This window comes from Ranitomeya variabilis, chromosome 1, assembly GCF_051348905.1.
Source record: "Ranitomeya variabilis isolate aRanVar5 chromosome 1, aRanVar5.hap1, whole genome shotgun sequence".
In the NCBI taxonomy this organism is placed as follows: domain Eukaryota; kingdom Metazoa; phylum Chordata; class Amphibia; order Anura; family Dendrobatidae; genus Ranitomeya; species Ranitomeya variabilis.
The window spans coordinates 1139338626-1139362893 of record NC_135232.1 but is presented as its reverse complement, the minus strand read 5'-3'; the positions used below and the strand labels follow the sequence as shown (position 1 = coordinate 1139362893).

At 42.9% G+C, this 24268-nt stretch overlaps 1 protein-coding gene across 1 annotated transcript in view; it reads left to right on the top strand.

Moving 5' to 3' along the window:
• Window positions 1-23608, top strand: part of LOC143800616 (vomeronasal type-2 receptor 26-like) — a 52426-nt gene extending 28818 nt beyond the window's left edge. Inside the window, exons 4-5 of the mRNA XM_077281199.1 lie at window positions 11929-12052; window positions 22683-23608. Coding sequence (XP_077137314.1) covers window positions 11929-12052; window positions 22683-23608 — 1050 coding nt within the window. The remainder of the gene's footprint in view (window positions 1-11928; window positions 12053-22682) is intronic.
• The last annotated feature ends 660 nt before the right edge of the window (window positions 23609-24268 follow it).

The window sequence follows — 24268 nt, the reverse complement described above, 5'->3', positions numbered from 1 at the left end:
AGCTGGGTGTCCTTACACCTCATGCAATACCTCCATTTTTTTTTATTCCAGCCACACTCAGATGGCACAAACATTAGTTTCATACAGTACTATTGGTAGAAAAATGTAAGAACAGTAACACAGGCAGTTAACTGGTCAATTGACCCACAGTAGAACCTGTTATAATGGCACAGCAGCAGTCAGCCATGGGCCATGTATGGGCTACCAGGGTGTGGCTCAGCATTTACAGCTTGGAATTTAAGTTTTAATAAGGACCTTGTGGTTAAGGGAGCAGTGTAAGCCTTATTAGCTGGGAGACCTCACACCTCATGCAACACTTCCATTTTTTTTGTTCCAGCCACACTCAAATGGAAAAAAAACATCAGTTTTGATAGACTACTATTGATAGAAAAATGTAGAGAAAGTAAAACAGGTAGTTGACTGAAAGTAAGTTCAGGCCTGCTTGTCTGGGAGACCTACTTACAAGGGAAACCCACCAGATGGAAGCCCAACTTGAAGTCTCCACATTTAAAAAAATAATTGTCACACAGCACTAAAGTGGCATCAATTTACACAGAGTAGAAAACTTATAATAGGCCTCTGACACAACTTCCACCACAGGCAACCCACCAGATGGAGACCCAACTTGGAGTCTCCACATTTCAAAAAATTGTTTGTAACATTAGCAGCAGTAGCAACAGCAGGCACAAAAAACAACACAAAGGTGGTACAGTGTGCAATAACGCAAGATCGATACAAGACACTAAAAACAACATCATCGCCTAGTCTGCCCAATTTGCGACTTGGATGCACAAGTTATCGGAGATCCATGACTTGTTCATTTTAATCAAAGTAAGGTGATCTTTGAGGGATAAGTCGAATGCGCTTATCTGTCAGGACACCACCAGAGGCGCTGAAGACCAAGGAGTGACAGGCGAGCTCAGGCAACTCATCCATTTTCAAAGATCAAAATGTAAAAGGGTCCAATCCCCCGATGGCTTTAATTTTAAGCTCCAGATAGTCCTGCCCCATCCTCTCTAGTTATTCACAATGTGCCAGACTTGTACTCTGTTCTGCTGGTGCACGAGCTGGTCTAAAGAATGTGTTAAACGACTCACAGAAATTCCTTATGCCACTTACACTGCTGCTGCTAATCTTTTGGTGATGATGCCTTGATGTTTCAGGGGTTGGACGTATACAATGCACACTTTGAGCTTCACTGTTATCTTGGGGAAAACCACTCATAAATTGCCTACACGCATAGTTTGATACTCAAGCATGTGGGCATCCCTTTCCAGTGTGGAAGCATCTGGATAAATTTACTCTTGCACCATGTAGTCAGCACGTTTTCTAACTCTAAGAATATGGGCATCGTGTTGAAGATAGTGCAACAAGAAGGTGCTTATGTGCCGGGCGCTTCCATGAGTTCCAAGTCCATGGTGTGTTGGTGGCAGGGTAACACTCAAGGTTGCTTCCTCCATCACCTCCCTCCAACCACGGACAACAGAGAGCATATAATCATCCTCTTCATCTCTTGACTGATACAGTACCTCATCCTCCTCAATTTGTTCCTCGGCTCCTGCATCTTCACTAACAGTTTGTCTGGTAGCATTAGCCCCCTTGATTGCTTTAAGCAACCCTCCCATGGCACCCGACTGTACGACGGCAGTCCGCAAATTTGAGATATTGTTATTCCTTCCCTATCCTCCTCTGCTTCCAACTCTTCCTCACGGAGACTTTTCAAATAGTGCTCCAGCATGTAGATGACTGGAACAGTGATGCTGATTATGGCATTGTCAGAGCTAAATATCTTAGTAGCCATTTCAATACTGTGCAGAAGGGTGCAGAGGTCTTTCACATGTGCCCACTCACAAGCGTGATTTGCACCATGTCCAGACTGTGTTGGCCCAGGCTATTTAAAATGACATGCTGCACCAGGGCTTGTCACTGCTGCCACAGGTGTTGTGGCACGTGCAGAGTGGAATTCCACCATGTCGGAGCACTGCTCATCAAACAACCTGTAGACCAAAAGACCTCTGTAGCAATGCAAGTTGATGACCTGCATGGTGCCATAAGTGGAAGAGAGCATACAGCGATTGGGTTTTCTGCAGCAACACATCCAGGTCAGGATAGTGAACAAGAAATTGCTGTACCACCAGGTTGAGGATGTGAGCCATACAAGGCACATGTGTGAGGTTGCCTCAGCATAGGGCCGCCACCAGGTTTATACCATTATTGCACACAGCCTTCACTGGAACAGTGATGCTGATTATGGCATTGTCAGAGCTAAATATCTTAGTAGCCATTTCAATACTGTGCAGAAGGGTGCAGAGGTCTTTCACATGTGCCCACTCACAAGCGTGATTTGCACCATGTCCAGACTGTGTTGGCCCAGGCTATTTAAAATGACATGCTGCACCAGGGCTTGTCACTGCTGCCACAGGTGTTGTGGCACGTGCAGAGTGGAATTCCACCATGTCGGAGCACTGCTCATCAAACAACCTGTAGACCAAAAGACCTCTGTAGCAATGCAAGTTGATGACCTGCATGGTGCCATAAGTGGAAGAGAGCATACAGCGATTGGGTTTTCTGCAGCAACACATCCAGGTCAGGATAGTGAACAAGAAATTGCTGTACCACCAGGTTGAGGATGTGAGCCATACAAGGCACATGTGTGAGGTTGCCTCAGCATAGGGCCGCCACCAGGTTTATACCATTATTGCACACAGCCTTCACTGGGTACAGGTTTAGTGGAGAAAGCCAATGCTCAAAAACCTGACCACATCTCTTGAACTGTGTGACTGTGATCTCCAAGGCATATTAATTTATACACTGCCTGATTGCAATGAGCCATTGCTGTGCAGAACAGAGATGGGGGAGATTCTTTCTGCACTGCTGTAATGTGTGTCTGATTAAGGAAGAAGTTGAGGGCACAGGTGGAGGCTCTAGAGGAGGTGGAGGAGGCAGAAGCAGTGGAAGAACTGTTGGACATGGAGGTTTGTCCCTCAAGCTTTGGGGATTCAAGGACTTGTGGAGCAGCCCATTACCATCTGCCCCCACAGACACCAGAGTGACCCAGTGCCCAGTCAGCGATATGTCCATATTTGCTCATCCAATTGTCAGTGGTTAAATGCATCCTGGCAGACATAGATTTTTTCAGTGAACAGGTGATGTTGTCGGCGACATGCTAGTGTAGTGCGGGAACAGCTTTCTCAGAGAAGTTATGGCGCCTGGGCAACTGGTAATGGGAGATTGCGATGGCCATCAAGTTTTTTAAATCATCTGTATCCACGAGGTGGAAAGGCTGCATTTCCGTGGACAATAGAGGGCAGATGGTGGAGTTCAAGTCCTTAAGCTCTTAGCTTTGCCATGTGTAGTAGGAAACATTACTTTATATTTTATGTGACCACAACTGCAGAACCGAGAGCTGGCTGCTGTGCTGAGGGAGGACTACAGAAAACAGGACAAACTGCTGGACTGTGAGTGAGGTACAGGCAGACATGTTATGGTGGATTGAGAAAGATGTGTTGTGCTAGGTGACACAAAAGGAGCAGTCATGTTTACTTCCGTAACAGCTGACCATTTCTCTCACCCCAACTGTTGTGGGTAAACAATTGTAGTTTCTGTGGCTGGAGACCTGTGAGTGAACACTTGGAATGGTGATGGAGGAGAAAGTAGCAGCAGAAGGGGTTGATGGAATGGACGGTGGTTGGCGAGGCCCACTAGTCCGCATTTTAGCGCAGTAAGATTTCCACAATAAGGCATGCATGTACCCTAGTTGTTAAATTATTGCGATTTTTGCCACTACTGAGGGTTTTTTTTGTGCAAATTTGACAGATATCTTGTGTTTGTTCATCTTTTGCCATCTCCAAAAACGCACAGGCTAGAAAACCCTTGCTGCCCTTGCGAACTGCACACTCACAATCGAAGCTGGTCACAGGCATAGTTTGGGCTGAGGATGCAGTGCTTGCCGTGGTTGGTTCATTTTGTGTCTGTGTGGGAAAACGCAACGTAACCTCCTCATCTTCCTCATTCTCCACCTCCAATAATTTAAAACAAAGATAACAAGAGAAGACAATAAAGGCATATATAGCATTTAACCCCTTAACCCCCGGAGCATTTTTTTGGTTTTGCGTTTTTGTGTTTCCTATTGGCTGAAGTTGCAGGTTTGTTAGGACATGGCAGCCATCCACTAACCATACACTACTCCATCCATCTGGATCATCCAATGTTACACGGCATCATCAGTAGACAATACAGCTTTACAGTTAGTCTACATGTATGTCAGAGGCCATGCAACCATATCTGTTTGTGAACAGGGTGGCTTTTAGTTTTATTACACAACTGCAAACAACTGGAGGATCCTACACATTGAGGTATTCCAGAGGCACCCGCAGCTTCAAATACCTATTTGCTGCTTTGTAATTGTATTTAGAAGCTACTCTCTTAATCCGATGAATTTGTCTGGTGGAAACCTTCATTATTATGCCTTTATCTGCACAAACCCATCTGTGCTGTGTATAAGCCACAAATCTCTTCACAGTATGATCATCACACAGAAGTTTTAACAAAATACATATTTTCATACTTTGCTCTAGGCATTGCACTATTTGACATTTTTTGACAGCAGATACATCCTTTTTATCTCCCATATTACTTTAAAATTGTGAACTGCTTAATAATGTGGAACCTTCTTAAGTAGTTTTCCTTTAATTGGACACCTGGCAATGTATTTGTCACAGTGGTTTGAAATTGACTTCAGTGATACAAAGACCCCCGAAACACAAACCATTCATGAGGCTATGGGGGGAAAAATTACATCTTTTTGACACATAAATCCATGGTGCATAATGATTTAGTGTAGTCTAGTCCTGGTCATGTGACTACATATGGGTATATCTGTTGGCTTTTCATGATGAAGTATGTCACGAATCCCACCGGCTATGTCAGGGATTCCACCAATATGTCAAGATTCATGGGGAAGATACCTTTATCATCAACACCACTAACGCCAATTTGTCACGAACCAGGGTTGTTTTGGTTGCCCCTGGTTCCTTCCGAAGGGGATTTATCTACAGTATATCCCACTTCCCAGTTCCGGTTAGGAACTTTCAGCTCTCTGGCATCTCCTTACCCTCAGTTCAATCAGGGTACTGCACCTAGGGTAATTAGTCACCAGAAAGGATGCCTGCTATGCACTGGCTATTGGGATCACTGCAGCGAGGGTGATTTAACTACTCCCACTCAGGCGGGAACAATAATTATCAATGCAGCCATCGCTACAAAGCCTCCCAAACGCACAGAACAAAGTATGCTGCCACCAGCTCTGATTTTCAAAGGATTAGCGGGTCTGTAGCCAACCCAAATCAGTAGCGTAATTCACTTCAGAGGATGCAAAAGTTAATTTATAGAGCAGGGGAGACAAGCTAGTAAATTATATATTTTACTCCAAAAAAAGGTAGACAGTGTTTACAAGGTATAAAAAGATGTTATAAAGAAAACAAAATATATGTACAATGCAATTACAAATAAAATGGGATTAAAATTGAAAAGGACTATTACATTTCTCTCACCATGTCAGATCATGGCAAACCAAGTGGCTCGGGGGAGGGGCGACATCAAAATGCATTACAGAGCATCTCTCAGCTAGCTTCCTGGTTAAAGGCTAGTAAAAACTGAGCTCTCATGGTCTTATACCATTAGGCCGTGACATGACTGAGTAGGTTGAGTAATGACATGCAAGTTCAAAGAAGAAAAGAATATGCGGCACTCACCCCAAGGTAGCAGTGAAGTTCGTGGACTTTATTGGAGAGAATATATGACATACATCCGTCAGGACATCAGAAGTGCAGGTATACAGGAGGGTGCGGTATTGGAGTACACACATTACACACTTGTCTGTGAGTAATGACATGCACTCTTCTTTCTACTATTTACATTTTGGAGTCACCAAACAAAGACATTCCTGAGGTAGGGTCAATGAGTGGCTTGAATTTCTCTGTGCTGCTGGAAGAGAAGAGAAGGTGGGTCGAATGTCCCGCAGCATGTGTCTTGTAAAGTTAGGTAGATACTCCAACATGGCATATTCACATTATCATGACAAAGTAGTAATAATTACATGAAGATTTGATATTTTGTGGAGGAAGTGACTTTTTAAACATTTTTTATTTAAGTTTTTATAACATGGTTGAAATACATAATTTTTTTAAATAATTTGTCAACCAAGAGGTCATAAAATAAAGGTATAGTAGAATAATCAGTGATGAGGCAGAACTGCATGTGACTCGAGCCTAAGGCAGAAAAGGCCAATAGTGTAGCAAAATTCCCAGCAATATAGCAAAGCTTTTTTTAAAAAAAAAAAAAAAAAATAGGGAACTCCAGAAATTATGAAGCTATGAAGCAATGCCACAGTAGTGACATGCTATTGCAAAGAAAAAAGGGAGATAAAAAGGCCCAATAGGGACTTATCTACGTTACCAAAGTAGATACACCAAGAAAATTGCTCACCTGGTGAAGATGAGATACAAGCATGTAGGAATGGCGGCTGCTGCAGATCCACAGGTCGATCCACGACCTGATACAGTCATATGTTCAGTAGCAATTGGTGGAGTAACTCTGCGCTGCCATAAGGATAAATTCCGGGAAAATGCCAAGGATTCAAAGTGGTTTATTCAACGCGTTTCGGGGTTCCTATGTCCCCTTCATCAGGAAATACCACAAATCATATTGGCATTTTCCTGGAATTTATCTTTATGACAGCGAAGAGTTACTCCACTAATTCCTACTGAAAATATGACAGTAGTGACATGGACACTTACTGCATAAACACTCAAGCATTGAACAATTGACTTAAAAATCTAGGCTCATAATATTTGCACAATGGGTTGCAATTGCTACCCACTATGCCGTGGAATACAAAAAGCCAGAGGAAGGAGGAGGATGTGGCATAGGAGGTAACATTAAAACAGTACACCCAGTTCATCTCACTGTTTTCAGCCTCTTCTGTTTCAAATCTCAAAATATATCCAATATGTTCTTTTATATGCTAAGTTTATTTTCCCTATTCTTAGTTGTGTTTCATTTATTTCAGTATTTTTTAAGAAAACTTAATTTCCAAGATTTGAAGGGAAAAGAAATTTACTTTAATGACAAGGGAGAAATGACCTCGTACTATCACATTAATAATTTTAAAATATTGTTTCAATCTCAGTTCATTTTAAAATATGTTGGAAGATTTAATCTATCTGTGCAAGAAGAAGATCAGCTCTTCATGCAGACTGATGAAATATTATGGAAAAATGAGAAGGTCGGCATTATAATCACTGTTCATGTGTGATCACATTAATATATTTGGCTGAACATTTAATAAGTTATATGCTATATGTTGTCTAGATGATTCTTTTCTGAAATGTCAAAAAGCTAAGAATCTTCAAATTTGTATATTTTTCTAAAAGGCTGATTTCAGATGTGCAAAAGTCAGATTTTAGAAGCTAACTTAATAAATACACAAACAATAATACTGAAGATAGTCTTCACCAAATGTAATCCTTAAATGACATGTAACGTATTACGTGCATCATGTGCCATCTCCCTGTCTCACATGTCAAGCTCGTATCCTTTCCCGGCAGATGGTGGCTGACTTATTCAGCCATCATCTGCCTATAACAGCCACTGGTGGAGCAGAGCTCCACCCATGGTTGTAATTCTGTGAAATGCCGCTTTCAATCTGCTATAGCGGTGTTTACAGCACGTCATCAGGGGGGTGAGCTGTTCTAACCAATCATCCACTATGAAAGACTGTGTTCATAGGAGACCATGATGTTTACTATATACAGCAATACTATGGCATTGCTGTATATAGCACAAGTAATTAGACAATTGCAGATTCAGGGTTCCTAAGGGCAATATCAAATACGTTGAACAGTAACAAATAAATGTTTTAAAAAATAGGAACAAATTAAGAAAATAAAAAGTTTAAAACACGCCCATTTACCCCGTTAAAAATTAAGAAATAAAAGCAATTAAAAAAGTACACATATTTGATATCATTGCTTTTGTAAAAGTCTGATCTCTGAAAATATGAAAAAAATTCAATCATGGAATGTAAACAAAGCCCTGGAGAGTTATAAAAAGGGAGGAATGAGTCCAAATCGAAATTCCATTGATGATCACCCATGGAGAGATCTTAAAATTGTTGTTGGGAGACGTCGCCTTCACATATGAGACCTGGAGCAGTTTGTAAGAAGAGTGGTACAAAATTCCAGTTGAGAGATGTAAGAAGCTCGTGGATGGTTATAGGAAGCCATTAATTGCAGTTCTTTATTCCCAAGGGTGCAACCGAATATTAAGGTGACATTGCCAACAATATGTCCGGCCCATTTTTGGAGTTCTGTGTGAAATTCTGTCCAATTTGCATTTTTTTCTCAGTTTTTTTTTTTAATTGTTCCAATAAACACAAAAGCAATAAACATCTGTATAACAAAACGTGGGTAACTGCAATAATTTTCTGGGAGAAATACTTCCTTTTCCAGAACAGTTTCAAGGGATCCAACACTTTTGGCCATGACTGTATTACATGTACTGTGCAGTGCGTGGTGGGGATTTGGGTCCTGAGACTCTCACCAATCTGTCAAAATACTCTTAAGTCCCAGTTCTTCCATCAGCTACACGTACAGAGAGGTACAAGGGTCCAATTCAATGTTAAATCTGTGGGTCCATAATTTACTGTCATAGAACTATATACCTATACATAAACTTTCTATTTAGAGTCTGGACCACCACCGATTAGCAGCACTGTGCAGCACATGTCAGATACGAAGACTTTTAAATAGTAATAGTTAAACTTTAACGTATGTTGTTATATTTCTTTATGTTCATGGTTTTACAATAATTCCTGGTATATGTCCAAAATACTACAAAGTGTAGTCACAATCCACTCTCCCTCAGATGACAGGTAACTAGTGTTGTGCATTCCGATACCGCAAGTATCGGGTATCGGCCGATATTTGCTGTATCGGAATTCCGATACCGAGTTCCAATATTTTTGTGATATCGGAAATCGGAATTAGAAGTTCCCAGTGTATGGTTCCCAGGGTCTGGAGGAGAGGAGACTCTCCTTCAGGCCCTGGGATCCATATTCATGCAAAAAATAAAGAATTAAAATAAAAAATATGGATATACTCACCCCTCCAGCGGACCCTGGATCTTAGCGATGTAACCGGCAGCCTCTGTTCCTAAGAATGCAGTGAGTTTAGGACCTGCGATGACGTCGTGGCTTGTGATTGGTTGCGTGAGCGGTCACATGAGCGGTCACGCGACCAATCACAAGCCGCAACGTCATCGAAGGTCCTTAAGTCTGCATTCTTAAGAACGGAGGCACCGCTAAGAGCAGGGGCCGCCGGAGGGGTGAGTATATCAATATTTTTTATTTTTTTCTTTATTTTATACATGAATATGGATCCCAGGGCCTGAAGGAGAGTTTCCTCTCCTTCAGACCCTGGGAACCATTCCGATATTTTGTACCCCATTGATATGCATTGGTATCGGGTATCCGTATCGGCGAGATCCAATATTTTGCCGGTATCGGCCGATCCAATCCGATACCGATACCTTTGCATATCGGAAGGTATCGCTCAACACTACAGGTAACACAAACAAAGCCCATGTGTCCCAACAGCAACAGTTCCAGTTAAGAAAGTTCCTGAAATCCAGATGACAGATCCCTTACCAGTAACAGGTGAGTCCAGCCCAGCTTGCAACCGATCTCCAAAACTCCATAGGCCATCCATCCATTTGCTTCAGAATGTCATCCTCGATCCTCTCCCTTTGAAGTCACTCTCCCAACTGACTAAACTTGGCTTCTTTTCCTTCCTCCCCCTAAAACTTTTGCTTTTAGCTCAAAGAATGAAGCATATTCCATAAAGGTACCTTCACACATAACGATTTCGTTAACGATATTGTTGCAATGTCACACTTTTTGTAACGTAGCAACGATCCCACTAACAATCTCGTTATTGTCACGGGAAGCCTAGGTAGGCAAAAGCTAATAACCCAGGCCCCTGCGATTTCCCTCAACTCTGGGAAACCCTGACTGACCCTCTCCCAGAGTTTACCCTGATGGTGTGCATGTCTGGGCCTCTACCCTCACCCTGTCTCCTGTTTCAACCCTAGGCTGAAACCTCCACCCACCACCCAGTGAAGAGACCACTAACCAATACCCACAGTTAGCACAGACAAGGATAACGGAAAATATACACCACGCCGAAAGTCACTCAGGAATACACAATAAATGCACAGGGCAAAACAAATACAAATATAAGAAGGAGGAAAATATGACAAAGGGAAATATACACCACCAGATACGAAACTCTTTTTCCTAGACCACCACTCCAGACTGAGATAACCAAGAACAAGACAGAAGCTATAATCGGCGACGCCCAATGTTCAGAAGAACAATTTAATGGCAGTGGGCGTGACCCAGCTTCCAATCCTAGCACCAGCTAAATTAACCCCAGACCAGCTAAACAAAATCTAGCCGATGCCACTGAGTGCATAGTGGACAAAAGCGGAATTACCACTGTCTGTCGAACGCCCTAGTATGAACAGCGTCCGACATGACAGTTATAGTGTGATAGCGACCAACGATCATGCCCCTGCTGGGAGATCGTTGGTCATAGGTAATGATCAGGACCTTTATTTGGTCGCTGTTCACCCGCTGTCATCACTGGATCGGTGTGTGTGACGCCGATCCAGCGATGTGTTCACTTGTAACCAGGGTAAACATCGGGTTACTAATTGCAGGGCCGCACTTAGTAACCCGATATTTACCCTGGTTACCATTGTAAAAGTTTAAAAAAAAAACACTACATACTCACATTCCGATGTCTGTCACGTCCCCCGGCGTCCACTGACTGTGTGAGCGCCGGCCGTAAAGCAGAGCACAGCGGTGATGTCACCGCTGTGCTCTGCTTTACGGCCAGCGCTGACACAGTCAGTGCGGGAAGCTGACGGCGGGGGACGTGACAGACATCGAAATCTGAGTATGTAGTGTTTTGTTTTTTTTAACTTTTACAATGGTAACCAGGGTAAATATTGGGTTACTAAGCGCGGCCCTGCACTTAGTAACCCGATGTTTACCCTGGTTACCCGGGTGCTGCAGGGGGACTTCGGCATCGTTGAAGACAGTTTCAACGATGCCGAAGTCGTTCCCCTGATCGTTGGTCACTGGAGAGAGCTGTCTGTGTGACAGCTCCCCAGCGACCACACAACGACTTACCAACGATCACGGCCAGGTCGTATCGCTGGTTGTGATCGTTGGTAAGTCGTTTAGAGTAACGGTACCTTAAGCCCATCACCTGGAACTACATATGACACCCCCTGTAGTGACGGCTCCCCTGGGTCTACCATCCCCATCCACACCATGGGACTGTTGGCTGGAAGAACAATGGATAGGGTTCCTTCATTACTAATCATGGGTTTGGCCTTATGTGTACATAAGGTCTAGCCTGCATGTCTTCCTCTGCTTACCCTCACTGAATGTAAACATTGATTCCTGAGACTAAACTGATGAGCAAGCAAATCACTAATATACTGTAACACAACAAGCAGATCTCTAATATAAGAATAACAATAATATTGATGCAACTGGTGCACCGTGCTGGAAAAAGTCGGCAACCCATAGAGCTGTGGACTCCACTTTACAGAAATGTCCAATAGTCTTTAGTCCATGGTCAGCGCCTCACTGTAATCAGTGGGGGATCTGACACCTGACAACCCCCACTGAACTGCTAATAGCTGCTCTGGCAGCAGCCAAATGTAATCAATGAGTTTTTTATAATAGCAAAATGCATTAAAAAATGTTTCAGATATTTAATATTTTATTGTTTTTTAGCTTCCACATGTTTGAGAACACATGTATTGTATTTAAAAATGTGATCATTTATGCTTTAGATTCCAGTCTCTAAGTGCACTGAGGACTGTCCACCAGGTTATCGAAGGATCCTAATGAACGGAAGCCATAAGTGCTGCTTCGAATGTCTGAAGTGTTCTGATGGGGATATATCTAATGAGACAGGTATTTATTAGTTTTCATTCCAGAATAATTTGCTGATATTACATTTACAGACATCAGTAAATTTTACACAGACAGTTTTTTCATTTTATAAGCTTTTTTTATACTCTCTGAATAAGTACTTTTATTTGACAATCATCCTTTTGTGTACAACTGATTATTTTACATTTGTAGTTGTGCTGTTGGCATGAAATTGGTAGACGGCTGTCAGAAGAAAATTGGTAGGTAATGATGTCATCAGGGAGATTCAGGGAGATGTTTGCCATTAGAATGGGACCTGGAGGCCCACCAACTCCAGTGGAGTTTTTCACTGAACATGCATCCTAAGATGAACATTCAGTTGAAATGTACAGCCGCACATAAAGCATTCTCCACTTTAATAACCTAGTGTTCAGTCACAGATCCCAAACACAGACTTCTCTATGAAGTTCGTGTTACTGTTCGGCAACCCGAACATCTGGTGTTTCCAACAACTGTCATTGCATAACAGCACGAGAAATATCGGTGGCTCTGATCAGCGGTAAGATTACTACTGCTGATCAAAGAGCTGCAGATCCCATGCTGTCAGGTGATAATGTAAGCCAGCAGCTGTGACCGGCGGTAAAAAGTTTACCGTCGGTCACAGGCGTCGGCTGATGAGACCATCAGCCTATGGGTGCTGTCACTGATAACAGCTGGCACCTGTGCTATAAATACATCTAAAAATAAATGATGTGGGTCTCTTCTATTTTTGAAAACCAAAGCAGGAAAAACTGACATCTGCGGGTTGAAACTCTCAGCTGTCAACTTTATTATTGCTGATTAACAAGAATAGAGTTGTCCCAATGCCATTTTTTAAAATGATTTAAATAAATAATTTAAAAAAAGGGTGTGGGGTCCCCCTCAATTTTGACAACCAGTCAAGCTAAAGCAGTCAGCTGGGGCCTGGTATTCTCAGGTTGGTAAGGGACCATGGATATTGGCCCCCGTAGCCTAAAAATAGCATCTCACAGCTGCCCCAGAAAATTCTGGCACTTTGTCCGGCTCTTCCCAACTTGCCCTGTTGTGGTGGAAAGTGGGGTAACATTTGTGAGGTTTATTTGAGCTGTTTTATGGCTGCTGACATCAAGCCCACAGGATAGTAATGGAGAGACGTCTGTAAAATGCCTCCACATTACTAACCCCATAGTTAGACTGTAAAAAAGAGTCAGGAAAAAATCCTTCATTTAAAAGAAAGACACTGACTCATCCGAATGGGGTCCAAGTTTGGGTTTGGGTTCACGTACCATTTTGGTACCCGAGCCAAACTTTTTTAGATGTTCATCCCCGAACATCCACAGGTTCACCCAACTAGTAAACTTAATATTTTTTTTAAATGTTAGAGAAGAGTAGCAGGACAATGGAAAATATAAAAAAATTGATCAGGATAGGGGATATTTTTAGAGGACATTATTTTAGAATTTGGTCAAGATTGGGGGACATTATTACAGGATAGAGTACAGGATGGGGGACATTATTACTGGATAGAGTACAGGATTAGAGACATTTAATTTTTATAGGATAGAGTACTGGAGGAGAGACATTTTTACTGGTTAGGAGCCAGGACAGAAGACATTATTACAGAATGAGCGACTTTATTACAGTATGGGGGCCAGCATGGGACACAGCATTACAAGGTAGAAGACACGATTGCAAACTGTCTTAAAGAATGTAGGCCAAGATGTGACATGTAATTACAGAACAGAGGCCAGGATTCGGAACATTTTTACTAATGATGACATTATTACAGAATAGGGGTTGCTAGTTTAGGATGGCAGATGTTATTGCAGGATTAAGGATGGGGACAAGTGCAAAGAATATTGTTAGACGATGGGAGCAAGGATAGAGAACATTGTTAGAGCATGGGGGCCATGAGATGGTACACTATTATAGAATTAGGGCCAGGATAGAGGACATTATTGGCAGATAGGGGCCAGGACAGAGGACATTATTATAGGACAGTGAATATTATTACAGGTTGGTGTCCAGAATGGTGCACATTATTAAAAGATGGGTTACATTATTTCAGGATAAGGGCCAGAGTGGGAGATATTATTACAAGATAAGGGCCAGGATGGAGTACATTATTACAGAATGGGGGAAAGGTTGGAGGAGATTATTAGTATGGCGGACAATATTACATGAGGAGGGACCTTATTGCAAGATGGTTACCAAGATATGGGACATTATTACAAGCTAAAGGCAATGAAGGGAATTATAGGGGACATTATGTCAAGCCTTGGGACAATATTACAGGATTAAGGCCAGAAGGTGTGATATTATTATAGCATGGGGGACTTTATTACAGGTTGAGGTCTAGGATGTGGAACATTATTTCTGAATATGGGCCAGGATGGTGGGTATTATAACAGAACAAAGAACATTATTACAGGATGAGGAATGTTATTACAGGATTGGAGCCAGGATAGAAAACATAATTACGAGATGGGGAGAATATTACAAAATAAAGGCCTGGACAGGGGCTTTATTACAGGATGGAGGCCAGAATGAGGAATTTTCTTTATTAAATTATGGTAGAAAGTAAGAGACTTTATTACTGTCAGCCTATTGGGGGATATTGTTGCTGTATGGGGGACACTGTGACTTGGCTAGAACTTAATGGATGCTGCTGTGGACAGAGAAGATTTTGTTAACCCAGCTTCCAAAAAATATGTTAGTGTGCGTAGCAACCAATCATAGCACACCTTTCATTTTTCCTCAGTGGTTTAAGAATGTAAAAATGTAAATATAAGTTTTCGCCCCATTCAAAATAAAAAATAAATAAATATCAAATAAACATCAGTGATGAGCGAGCACTAAAATACTCGGGTGCTCGTTGCTCGGGTCAAGCAAATTGGAATGCTTGGGTGCTTGACCCGTGCAACGAGCCCAATGTAAGTGTATGGGAAAGCCGAGCATTTTAGATGCTGTAGGGGGTCACAAAGACTGGTACACACCCCTACCCCTTTAAGTACATCCTGCTTACTGCACTATGCAAATGTAATTTTATTCTGCCATGTATATAGTGTCTTCCATCTGTTTGCTGCTATATGAATGTTATGTATTATTGTGTATAATTTTCTATTGTTGTCTAGGGACAATTTAGTACCTCATTTGGGCAACTAGACGGGTACATTACAACTTAGTCTTTTAAATAGTTAATCATAGGAGGAGTTAACTGGTGTAAGGCAGGAACAGTTTCCTGGTTAGAGTCAGAGGAGCTAGGGATCCCAAACAGCTTGGGTGGGTCGTAGAGCCCGAGCTAGTCAGTAGCTCCATAACATTACAAGCTAAAAGACCAGCCATCCAGGGCCCAGTGGGTCCGAAGTACAGCTTGAGCAGCAGTGCGACAGCAGTGGTGGAGCAGAGCCTACAGATGAGGTCAGAATAGTATGGGGACTCAGATGGCTCTATAATGTGGCAGCTCACTGCATGGGCAGATGCCCTCAGATCCATTGTGAAACGGACAAGGGAACGCCTGAGCATAGTGAGTCTGAACAAGGAGGACGCTGCATTACCGCAGGAGACGGTATGACCTGGGCATGTTCTGAAGACTGTAGGAAGAGGTGCAGGGAAAGTGGAGAATGAGGATTGTATGAAACCCTATGCTATTGTTATATCGAATAAGGATGTGCTGCGAAGAGAAACCAGTAAAGTTTAACATTTTAAGTTGCAACTGAACTGTGTCTCTGTTTGTGCGCATATATGGAGAAGATCTCCAGCAACCCGGAGGAGAACCTGAAGTGGTGGAGAACAGAGAGACAAGTACACTGACTAAAGGACGGTCATTTTATGTGAAAGGAGACCAGAGCACGCATGATCTCATATGCTCAGCCACGATTACTGTTCTGGCGCTCCCTCACACTGCAACCCCCCGGGGGTCTTTTTAGGGTCTAAAAAGTCTGAAATCGGTAGGAACAGTGCTCAAATGGCATGGGAACATCATGGAGAATACCCCTGGAAGCATTTCTGACTTTTAGGTCACTTCTGTAAACAATGTTGTCAGAGTCTTACACCACTTTTACAGGCGCACAATAAAACATACAAAAACTAAGCCAAAATGGATTTTCCTGGGAAATATGTTAACGAACATATTTTCCAGGGTAATAATGTTTATGTAGGGCAAAATAAACAACCCCCCAAAAAAATGTTCCTCCACCACTTGGGCTATGTTTGCGCGTAATGTTTTTGATGCGTTTTTCAACTTTAGCATTCCATTCAACCAAGACAAATTTATTCACTGGGAAATGTGATTTTAACATTTTACAACCTTTTTTGGCCATGTGGTCTGTGACACATCATCAGACACATCCTGAATCATTTATGAAGGAGAGACTCTGAAAGTCACAAATTCTATTTCTATAGGGCCAGCAGTTGGCCCTCATTATTCTTAGAGAGCCATCAGCTGGCTATGCTTTGTTGTTCCCACTATTAAACAGTGGGTCCCTTATACTGTTATTGCATATGCAGTGAGTATCAGGGCTGCCTAAAATTTGGACGGACCCCAACAACCCATTGAACAGACGTCATAGATGAACACATGCAACCAAAGTTCTCAGCATTAATTTGTACTATCATGCTGCTTGCTTATGCATTGAATGCAAAGCCTGCCCTGCACCAAGGTTACATGCACCCCAATAAGCCTTTGAACACATGTACTGGATGGCCAGAGGAAAGCCAAGTTCACATTATTCATTTGGTACTCCCATACTGTTTGCTTATGCATTGAATGCAAGGTCTGCCCTGCCCCAAAGTTACACACACCCCAATAAGCCTTTGAACCCACATAATGGATGGCCACAAGAAAACCAAGTTCAGATTATTCATTTGGTACTGCCATACTGTTTGCTTATGCATTGAATGCAAGGTCTGCCATGCCCCAAAGTTACACATACCCCAATAAGCATTTGAACCCACGTACTGGATGGCCACAGTAAAGCCAAGTTCACATTATTCATTTGGCACTCCCATACTGCTTGCTTATGCATTAAATGCATGGCCTGCCCTGCCAAAAAGTTACACATACCCCAATAAGCCTTTGAACCCACGTACTGGATGGCCACAGGAAAGCCAAGTTCACATTATTTATTTGGTACTCCCATACTGTTTGATTATGAATAGAATGCAAGTCCTGCCATGCCCCAAAGTTACCTGCACCTCAAAAAGCCTTTGAACCCATGTACTGGATGGTCACAGGAAAACCAAGTTTATATTATTCATTTACTTCTCTCATACTATTTGCTTATGCATTTAATGCAAGGTCTGCCCTGCTTCAAAGTTACACGCACACCCATAAGCGTTTGACTAGTGTTGAGCATTCCGATACCGCAAGTATCGGGTATCGGCCGATACTTGCGGTATCGGAATTCCGATACCGAGATCCGATACTTTTGTGGTATCGGGAATCGGTATCGGAACCATATTAATGTGTAAAATAAAGAATTAAAATAAAAAATATTGATATACTCAAGTCTCCGACGCAGCCTGGACCTTACCGCTGTGAACCGGCAGCCTTCTTTGCTTAAAATGATCGCGTTTAGGGCCTTCCATGACGTCACGGCTTGTGATTGGTCACGTGCCGCTCATGTGACCGCCACGCGACCAATCACAAGCCGCGACGTCATCCCTCAGGTCCTAAATTCCTAGAAGGGAATTTAGGACCTGAGGGATGACGTCATGGCTTCTGATTGGTCGCGTGGCGGTCACATGAGCGGCACGCGACCAATCAGAAGCCGTGACGTCATGGAAGGTACTGATTTTAAGCAAAGAAGGCTGCCGGTTCACAGCGGTAAGGTCCAGGCTGCGTCGGAGAGGTGAGTATATCAATATTTTTTATTTTAATTCTTTATTTTACACATTCATATGGATCCCAGGGCCTGAAGGAGAGTTTCCTCTCCTTCAGACCCTGGGAACCATAAGGGATACCTTCCGATACTTGAGTCCCATTGACTTGTATTGGTATCGGGTATCGGTATCGGCGAGATCCGATACTTTGCCGGTATCGGCCGATACTTTCCGATACCGATACTTTCAAGTATCGGACGGTATCGCTCAACACTACGTTTGACCCCACGTCCTGGATGTCCACATGAAACCAAAGTTCCCATTATTCATTTGTTCTTCCTATACTGTTTGCCTATGTATTGAATGCAAGTCCTGCCCAGGACCAACGTTACACACACCCCAATAAACCTTTGAACCGATGTCTTGAATGGCCACATGAAAAGTTCCCATTATTAGTCATTAGGTACTCCCATAAAGTTTGCCCATGAAGTAAATGCAAGGCCTGCCCCAAATTTGCAAGCATTCCAATCCCCCTGGTCTCCTATAATTGTAATGCCCATGCAGTAAGTGTGTGGGCTGACAAACATTTCTCCCGGGGGTTAAAATTCAACATACTGTGTAAATATATTTTCTTTACAGACATCATAAACTGCCTTGAAAAAAATAACTTGGCTGTTGCATCATGGAACACATTCACACGGGTGAGCTAGTGGTGGTGTCTGAAAAGAGGTGGAGGATGTCCTCCTAAAAATTATTTTTCCAATTTAAAGGAGAGGGTCTCCAATATTTGTAGTGCCCATACACTAAGTGCATGGGATGACAAACATTTGCCCCTGGGGGGGTACACATGAACATAGTGTGTAAACATTTTTTACTGGCATCATAAACACCCTTTAGCACAATAACTTGGCTGTTGCATCATGGAACATATTCACCCTGGTGATCTAGTGGTGGTGTTGGGAGAAAAGTGGAGGATGGCCTCCTAAAAATGTATTCCCAGTTTAAAGGAGTGGGTCTCCTATACATGTAAAGCACATAAACTAAGTGTGTGGGCTGACAAACATTTCCCCCTGGTGGGTACACATCAACATAATGTGTAAACATTTTTTTTTCGAGCATCAAAAACACCTTTTAACTAGTGTTGAGCATTCCGATACCGCAAGTATCGGGTATCGGCCGATACTTGCGGTATCGGAATTCCGATACCGAGATCCGATACTTTTGTGGTATCGGGAATCGGAATCGGAAGCTCCCAGTGTATGGTTCCCAGGGTCTGAAGGAGAGGAAACTCTCCTTCAGGCCCTGGGATCCATATCCATGTAAAAAATAAAGAATTAAGATAAAAAATATTGATATACTCACCTCTCCGGAGGCCCCTGGACATCACCGCTGGTAACCGGCAGCCTGCTTTGCTTAAAATGAGTGCGTTCAGCACCTTCCATGACGTCATGGCTTCTGATTGGTCGCGTGCCGCTCATGTGACCGCCACGCGACCAATCACAAGCCGTGACGTAATTCTCAGGTCCTAAATTCCTAGAATTCAGAATTTAGGACCTGAGAATTACGTCACGGCTTGTGATTGGTCGCGTGGCGGTCACATGAGCGGCACGCAACCAATCAGAAGCCGTGACGTCATGGAAGGCCCTAAACGCGCTCATTTTAAGCAAAGAAGGCTGCCGGTTACCAGCGGTGATGTCCAGGGGCCTCCGGAGATGTGAGTATATCAATATTTTTTTATTTTAATTCTTTATTTTACACAGTAATATGGATCTCAGGGCCTGAAGGAGAGTTTCCTCTCCTTCAGACCCTAGGAACCATCAGGATACCTTCCGATACTTGGTGTCCCATTGACTTGTATTGGTATCGGGTATCGGTATCGGCGATATCAGATACTTTTCAGGTATCGGCCGATACTATCCGATACCGATACTTTCAAGTATCGGACGGTATCGCTCAACACTATTTTTAACACAATAATTTGGCTGTTGCATTATGGACCACAGTACCATGGTGATCCAGTAGGAGTGGCTGATGAGGAGAAGGAGGAGGATAACAGCAAAAAGGCAAAATCAGGAAGCGTATACCCATGTATGGGTGTGAAGAGGTGCATGGGAATAGACCTCCTAAAAATGACATTGGATTTGAGGATATGTTTCGCTGTTATCATTCGGTGGTGTAGAGAAGTCTAGCCCAATCCAGCCCTTGTTCATTTTTATAAGAGTCAGCCTGACTATTTTTTTCTCAGCATTTTCAGGTGACAGGCGGATGGACTTATCAGTTATAATTCTACCAGCGGCACTAAAAACCCGCACTGACAGAACGCTAGCAGCAGGGCAGGACAGGACCTTCAAGGCGTAGAGAGCCAGTTCATGCTACGTGTCCAGCTTGGATACCCAATAATTAATAGGCACAGAGGAATCACGGAGGATGTTGGTATGGTCAGTACGGTCCTCCCTCAGCATCATCTAAAACTTTGCACTCCTTGTGAGAGGACCCCACGCATCAGGGCCAGTGCGATGGGAAGGTCTGAGAAAACTCTCCCAGAATTTGGCCAGTGTTCCCATGCCTCTGCTGGACTGGAGTTGTTTCTCTCTCTCCTGTACTCCTTGGCTGTCCAACAAACTGTGTCCTCTGCCACCAGCGTTTTCAGGTGGGAATTTTTTTAACAATTCCGCAACAATGGCCTTCTGGTACTGCACTGTTTTAGTACAGCTGTCTGCCTCTGAAAGAAGAGCTTGAAATTTCTCCTTGTAGCATGGGCCTGGAAATGTCACCAACCAGTAATGACTGTCACCAAAAATTTGGAGAATACGAGGGTCACGAGAAAGGCAGAACAACATTAAGTCAGCCATGCGTGCCTGACTGCTAACAGCCAAAACTTTTGTGTCCTCACAAATAGGATGACTGACCATGCTCTCCTCCTCCTCCTCCCTGTCCTCAGGTCATCCACGCTGAACAGACAGTATGGCAGTAGTGCTTGTAGGACCGTCTATAGCACATTATTGTAGTTCTTGTTCTTCCTCCTCCTCCTCCTCTTCCTCATTGTCAACCAATCCACATTGGGATGACATGAGGCTGGGCTGCGTGTAATTATGTGTATGGTTCCTTGTTCCATCTCATCGTGCTCTGCCTGCAATGCTTCTTTTTCCACTGTTAACAGAGAGCTTTTCAGAATACAGAGAAGTGGGATGGTGATGCTAATTATGGCGTCATCACCGCACACCATCTTGGTGGACTCCTCAAAGTTTGGTAGGATGGTACATATGTCTGACATCCATGTCCACTCTTGAGGTCTTATGTGTGGAGTCTAAACTGAATACCGATGACCATGTGGATTCTGGTAGTCGACAACTGCCTTCTTTTGCTTACAAATCCTTTCCAACATCTGTAGTGTAGAGTTTCAATGGATAGGGCCATCACACACCAGTCAGTGAGCCAGAAGCTGCAAACACTGTTGAAGCATGGCAAGGGTGGCAGAAGTTGTAGCTGACTTTATAAAATGGGCACACAGGCGGCATACTTTCACAAGCAGATCCGGCAGCTCTGGGTAGCTTTTGAGAAACCATTAAACAAAGAGGTTAAGCACCTAAGCCAGGCATGGTACGTGTGTGAGCTCACCTTGCCTCAGAGCCACCACCAGGTTCCAGTCATTGTCACACATGACCATGCCTGGCTGTAGGTTCAGCAGTGTCAGCCACAATGTGCCTGCTCTTTCAGAGCTGTCCACAACTCGTCACCATTGTGCGGTATGTTACCTAAGCATATTAGCTTCAGCACAGCCTATTGCCGCTTGGCTTCCAGCTTGTGACTGACATGGTCATTTCGGAGTTGGAGGCTGAAGAGGAGGAGGAGATGGAGGAGCTGTGGACTGTGGGGGCAACCCTGATTTAAGTAGGGCCAACAATCCTCGGCGTGGGAAGGATGTGTTCCATCCCAAGATCTGACTGGGTCCCGGCTTCCACTATGTTAACCCAGTGTGCCATCAGTGATATCTACCGTCCCTGCCCACAAGCACTTGTCCAAATGTCCGTGCTTAGGTGGACTTTTCCAGTAACAGCATTGTTGAGGGCACGGCTAATATTGTGGAACACTTGTTTGTGTAATGCCGGGATGACACACTGGGAGAAATAATGGCGGCTGAGGACCGAGTACCTTGGGACAGATGCCACCATCAGGTTGCGGAAAGCGTCCGTCTCCATGAGCCTAGCAGTCTGACTACTATTTAAAAGTACTACTTAGAAAATGATCTTATTGTTATGTTTTCTATGAGATTCATATATTTTAAATCTTATGAATAGTAAATGGATAAGTGATCACATATGTTTATATAGGATCAAAAACACTAGAGGGGCATGTACATTTGATGAACATAATGGAGTGGGCTCATGACTAAATTTCCCACCAGAGCCTGTCAGACTCTAGATACACTACTGCATGTCATTCGTTCTACAGTTGAATGAATGTACTAGACTGGTTGTCAGACTAGGGATCGCATTACCCAACTTCTTATATTATAGAGGACTGTAAATGTAACTGTAAATGTCAGACTCATTTATTTACTATATCAGTTAGCACTTGTAGTCTACTAACAACAGACCCTGATGGCATATCAAGTCACATCTTACATCTATTTAATCCATTTATTTAATTTGAAAGGCTTATTTTCCAGCAGAAGTTACAAATATCTACATTGTCACATCCTCTGGTTATCAGAAATAACATTAGCTAAGGATCTCTAGATTTGCACAGTGCCAAAACTGAAATCTATAAAAAAAAACTCACTGCACTTTTATATATTCTTTAATTTTATATTTTTTATATCCTTCTTTAGACAAGCGATCATGCATCAGGTGTCCTAGAGACCAGTGGCCAAATGACAGCAATCAATGTGCACCAAAGGAGACAGAATTTTTATCATATATCGACGACACAATAACTCTTATAATTACTGTCATTGTTTTTTTTCTTTTCCTCAAAACTTCATTTATCTTGGGAATCTTCACTTTATTTAGAGATACACCAGTCGTAAAAGCATCTAACCAAACCTTATGCTTCCTCCTACTTGTCTCTATTATGTTAAGCTTCCTCTGCATATTTTTGTTCCTTGGTTGTCCTACAAGACTCACGTGTATGCTTCGTCAGACTTTATTTGGGATCATCTTCTCAGTAGCCATGTCGTCTATTCTGGCTAAGACAATTATGGTTTACACGGCCTTCAAAGCCACCAAACCTGGGAGCAATTGTCGAAAATTTATTGGAGTAAAAATCACCAACTGTTTAGTGTTTGTTTGTTCATTTACCCAAGTTGTACTTTGCATTATCTGGTTATCTACTGCACCACCATTTCCAGAAAACAACTTTGACTTGTATGAGAACAAAATTATTCTTCAGTGTAATGAAGGCTCAATAGTAGCATTTTCCTTAATTCTGGGTTACATTGGCATTCTTGCTGTAGTAAGTTTCTTGGTCGCTTTTCTGGCAAGAAATTTGCCCGATAGCTTTAATGAAGCTAAATACATCACTTTCAGCATGTTGGTTGTCTGCAGTGTCTGGGTGGCTTTTATTCCGGCATATTTAAGTGTAACTGGAAAAAGTTCAGTTCTTGTAGAGATATTTGCTATATTGTCTTCAAGTGTTGGCATTTTGGCCTGTATATTTTACCCTAAATGTTATATTATTATCCTGAGACCAGACTTAAATTCAAAGGACAATTTGTTAAAAAAGCCTAAATATGGAGGAGAAAATCTAACCACATAAATCATGTCTAGCAATGTAATGTACTCAGATATTTCCATTGTGTAGTTTCTATATTCCAATAATGGCCAATTATACATTTTCAATTTTAGGTCTTTGCTAGAATTCTGTTATGTGTAATCAGTAGGGTTCAGCGAAACGGGTCGACCATTTTCAGAAGTCGCCGACTTTTGGCAAAGTCGGGTTTCATGAAACCCGACCCGACCCCTGTGTGGGGTCAGCCATGAGGTCGGCGATCTTCTGAATCTGGTATCGGGATTCCGATACCGAGTTCCGATATGTTTGCGATATCGGAAATCGGTATCAGAATCCACATTTAAGTGTAAAATAAAGAATTAAAATAAAAAATATTGATATGCTCACCTCTCCGACGCAGCCTGGACATTGCCGCTGGTAACCGGCATCTTCCGTTCCTAAAAATGGCGCTTGAAAGACCTTTCGAAGGCTTCACGGCTTGTGATTGGTCGCGGCGGCCCACGTGACCGCTGAGCGACCAATCACAAGCCGGTGACGTTATTCTCAGGTCCTGTTCTGGTTCTCAGGTACATGAGAATTAGGTCACGGCTTGTGATTGGTTGCTGAGCGGTCACGTGGGCCGCCGCGACCAATCACAAAGCCGTGACATCATCGGAAGGTCCTTCACGCGTTCATTCTTAAGAAGGA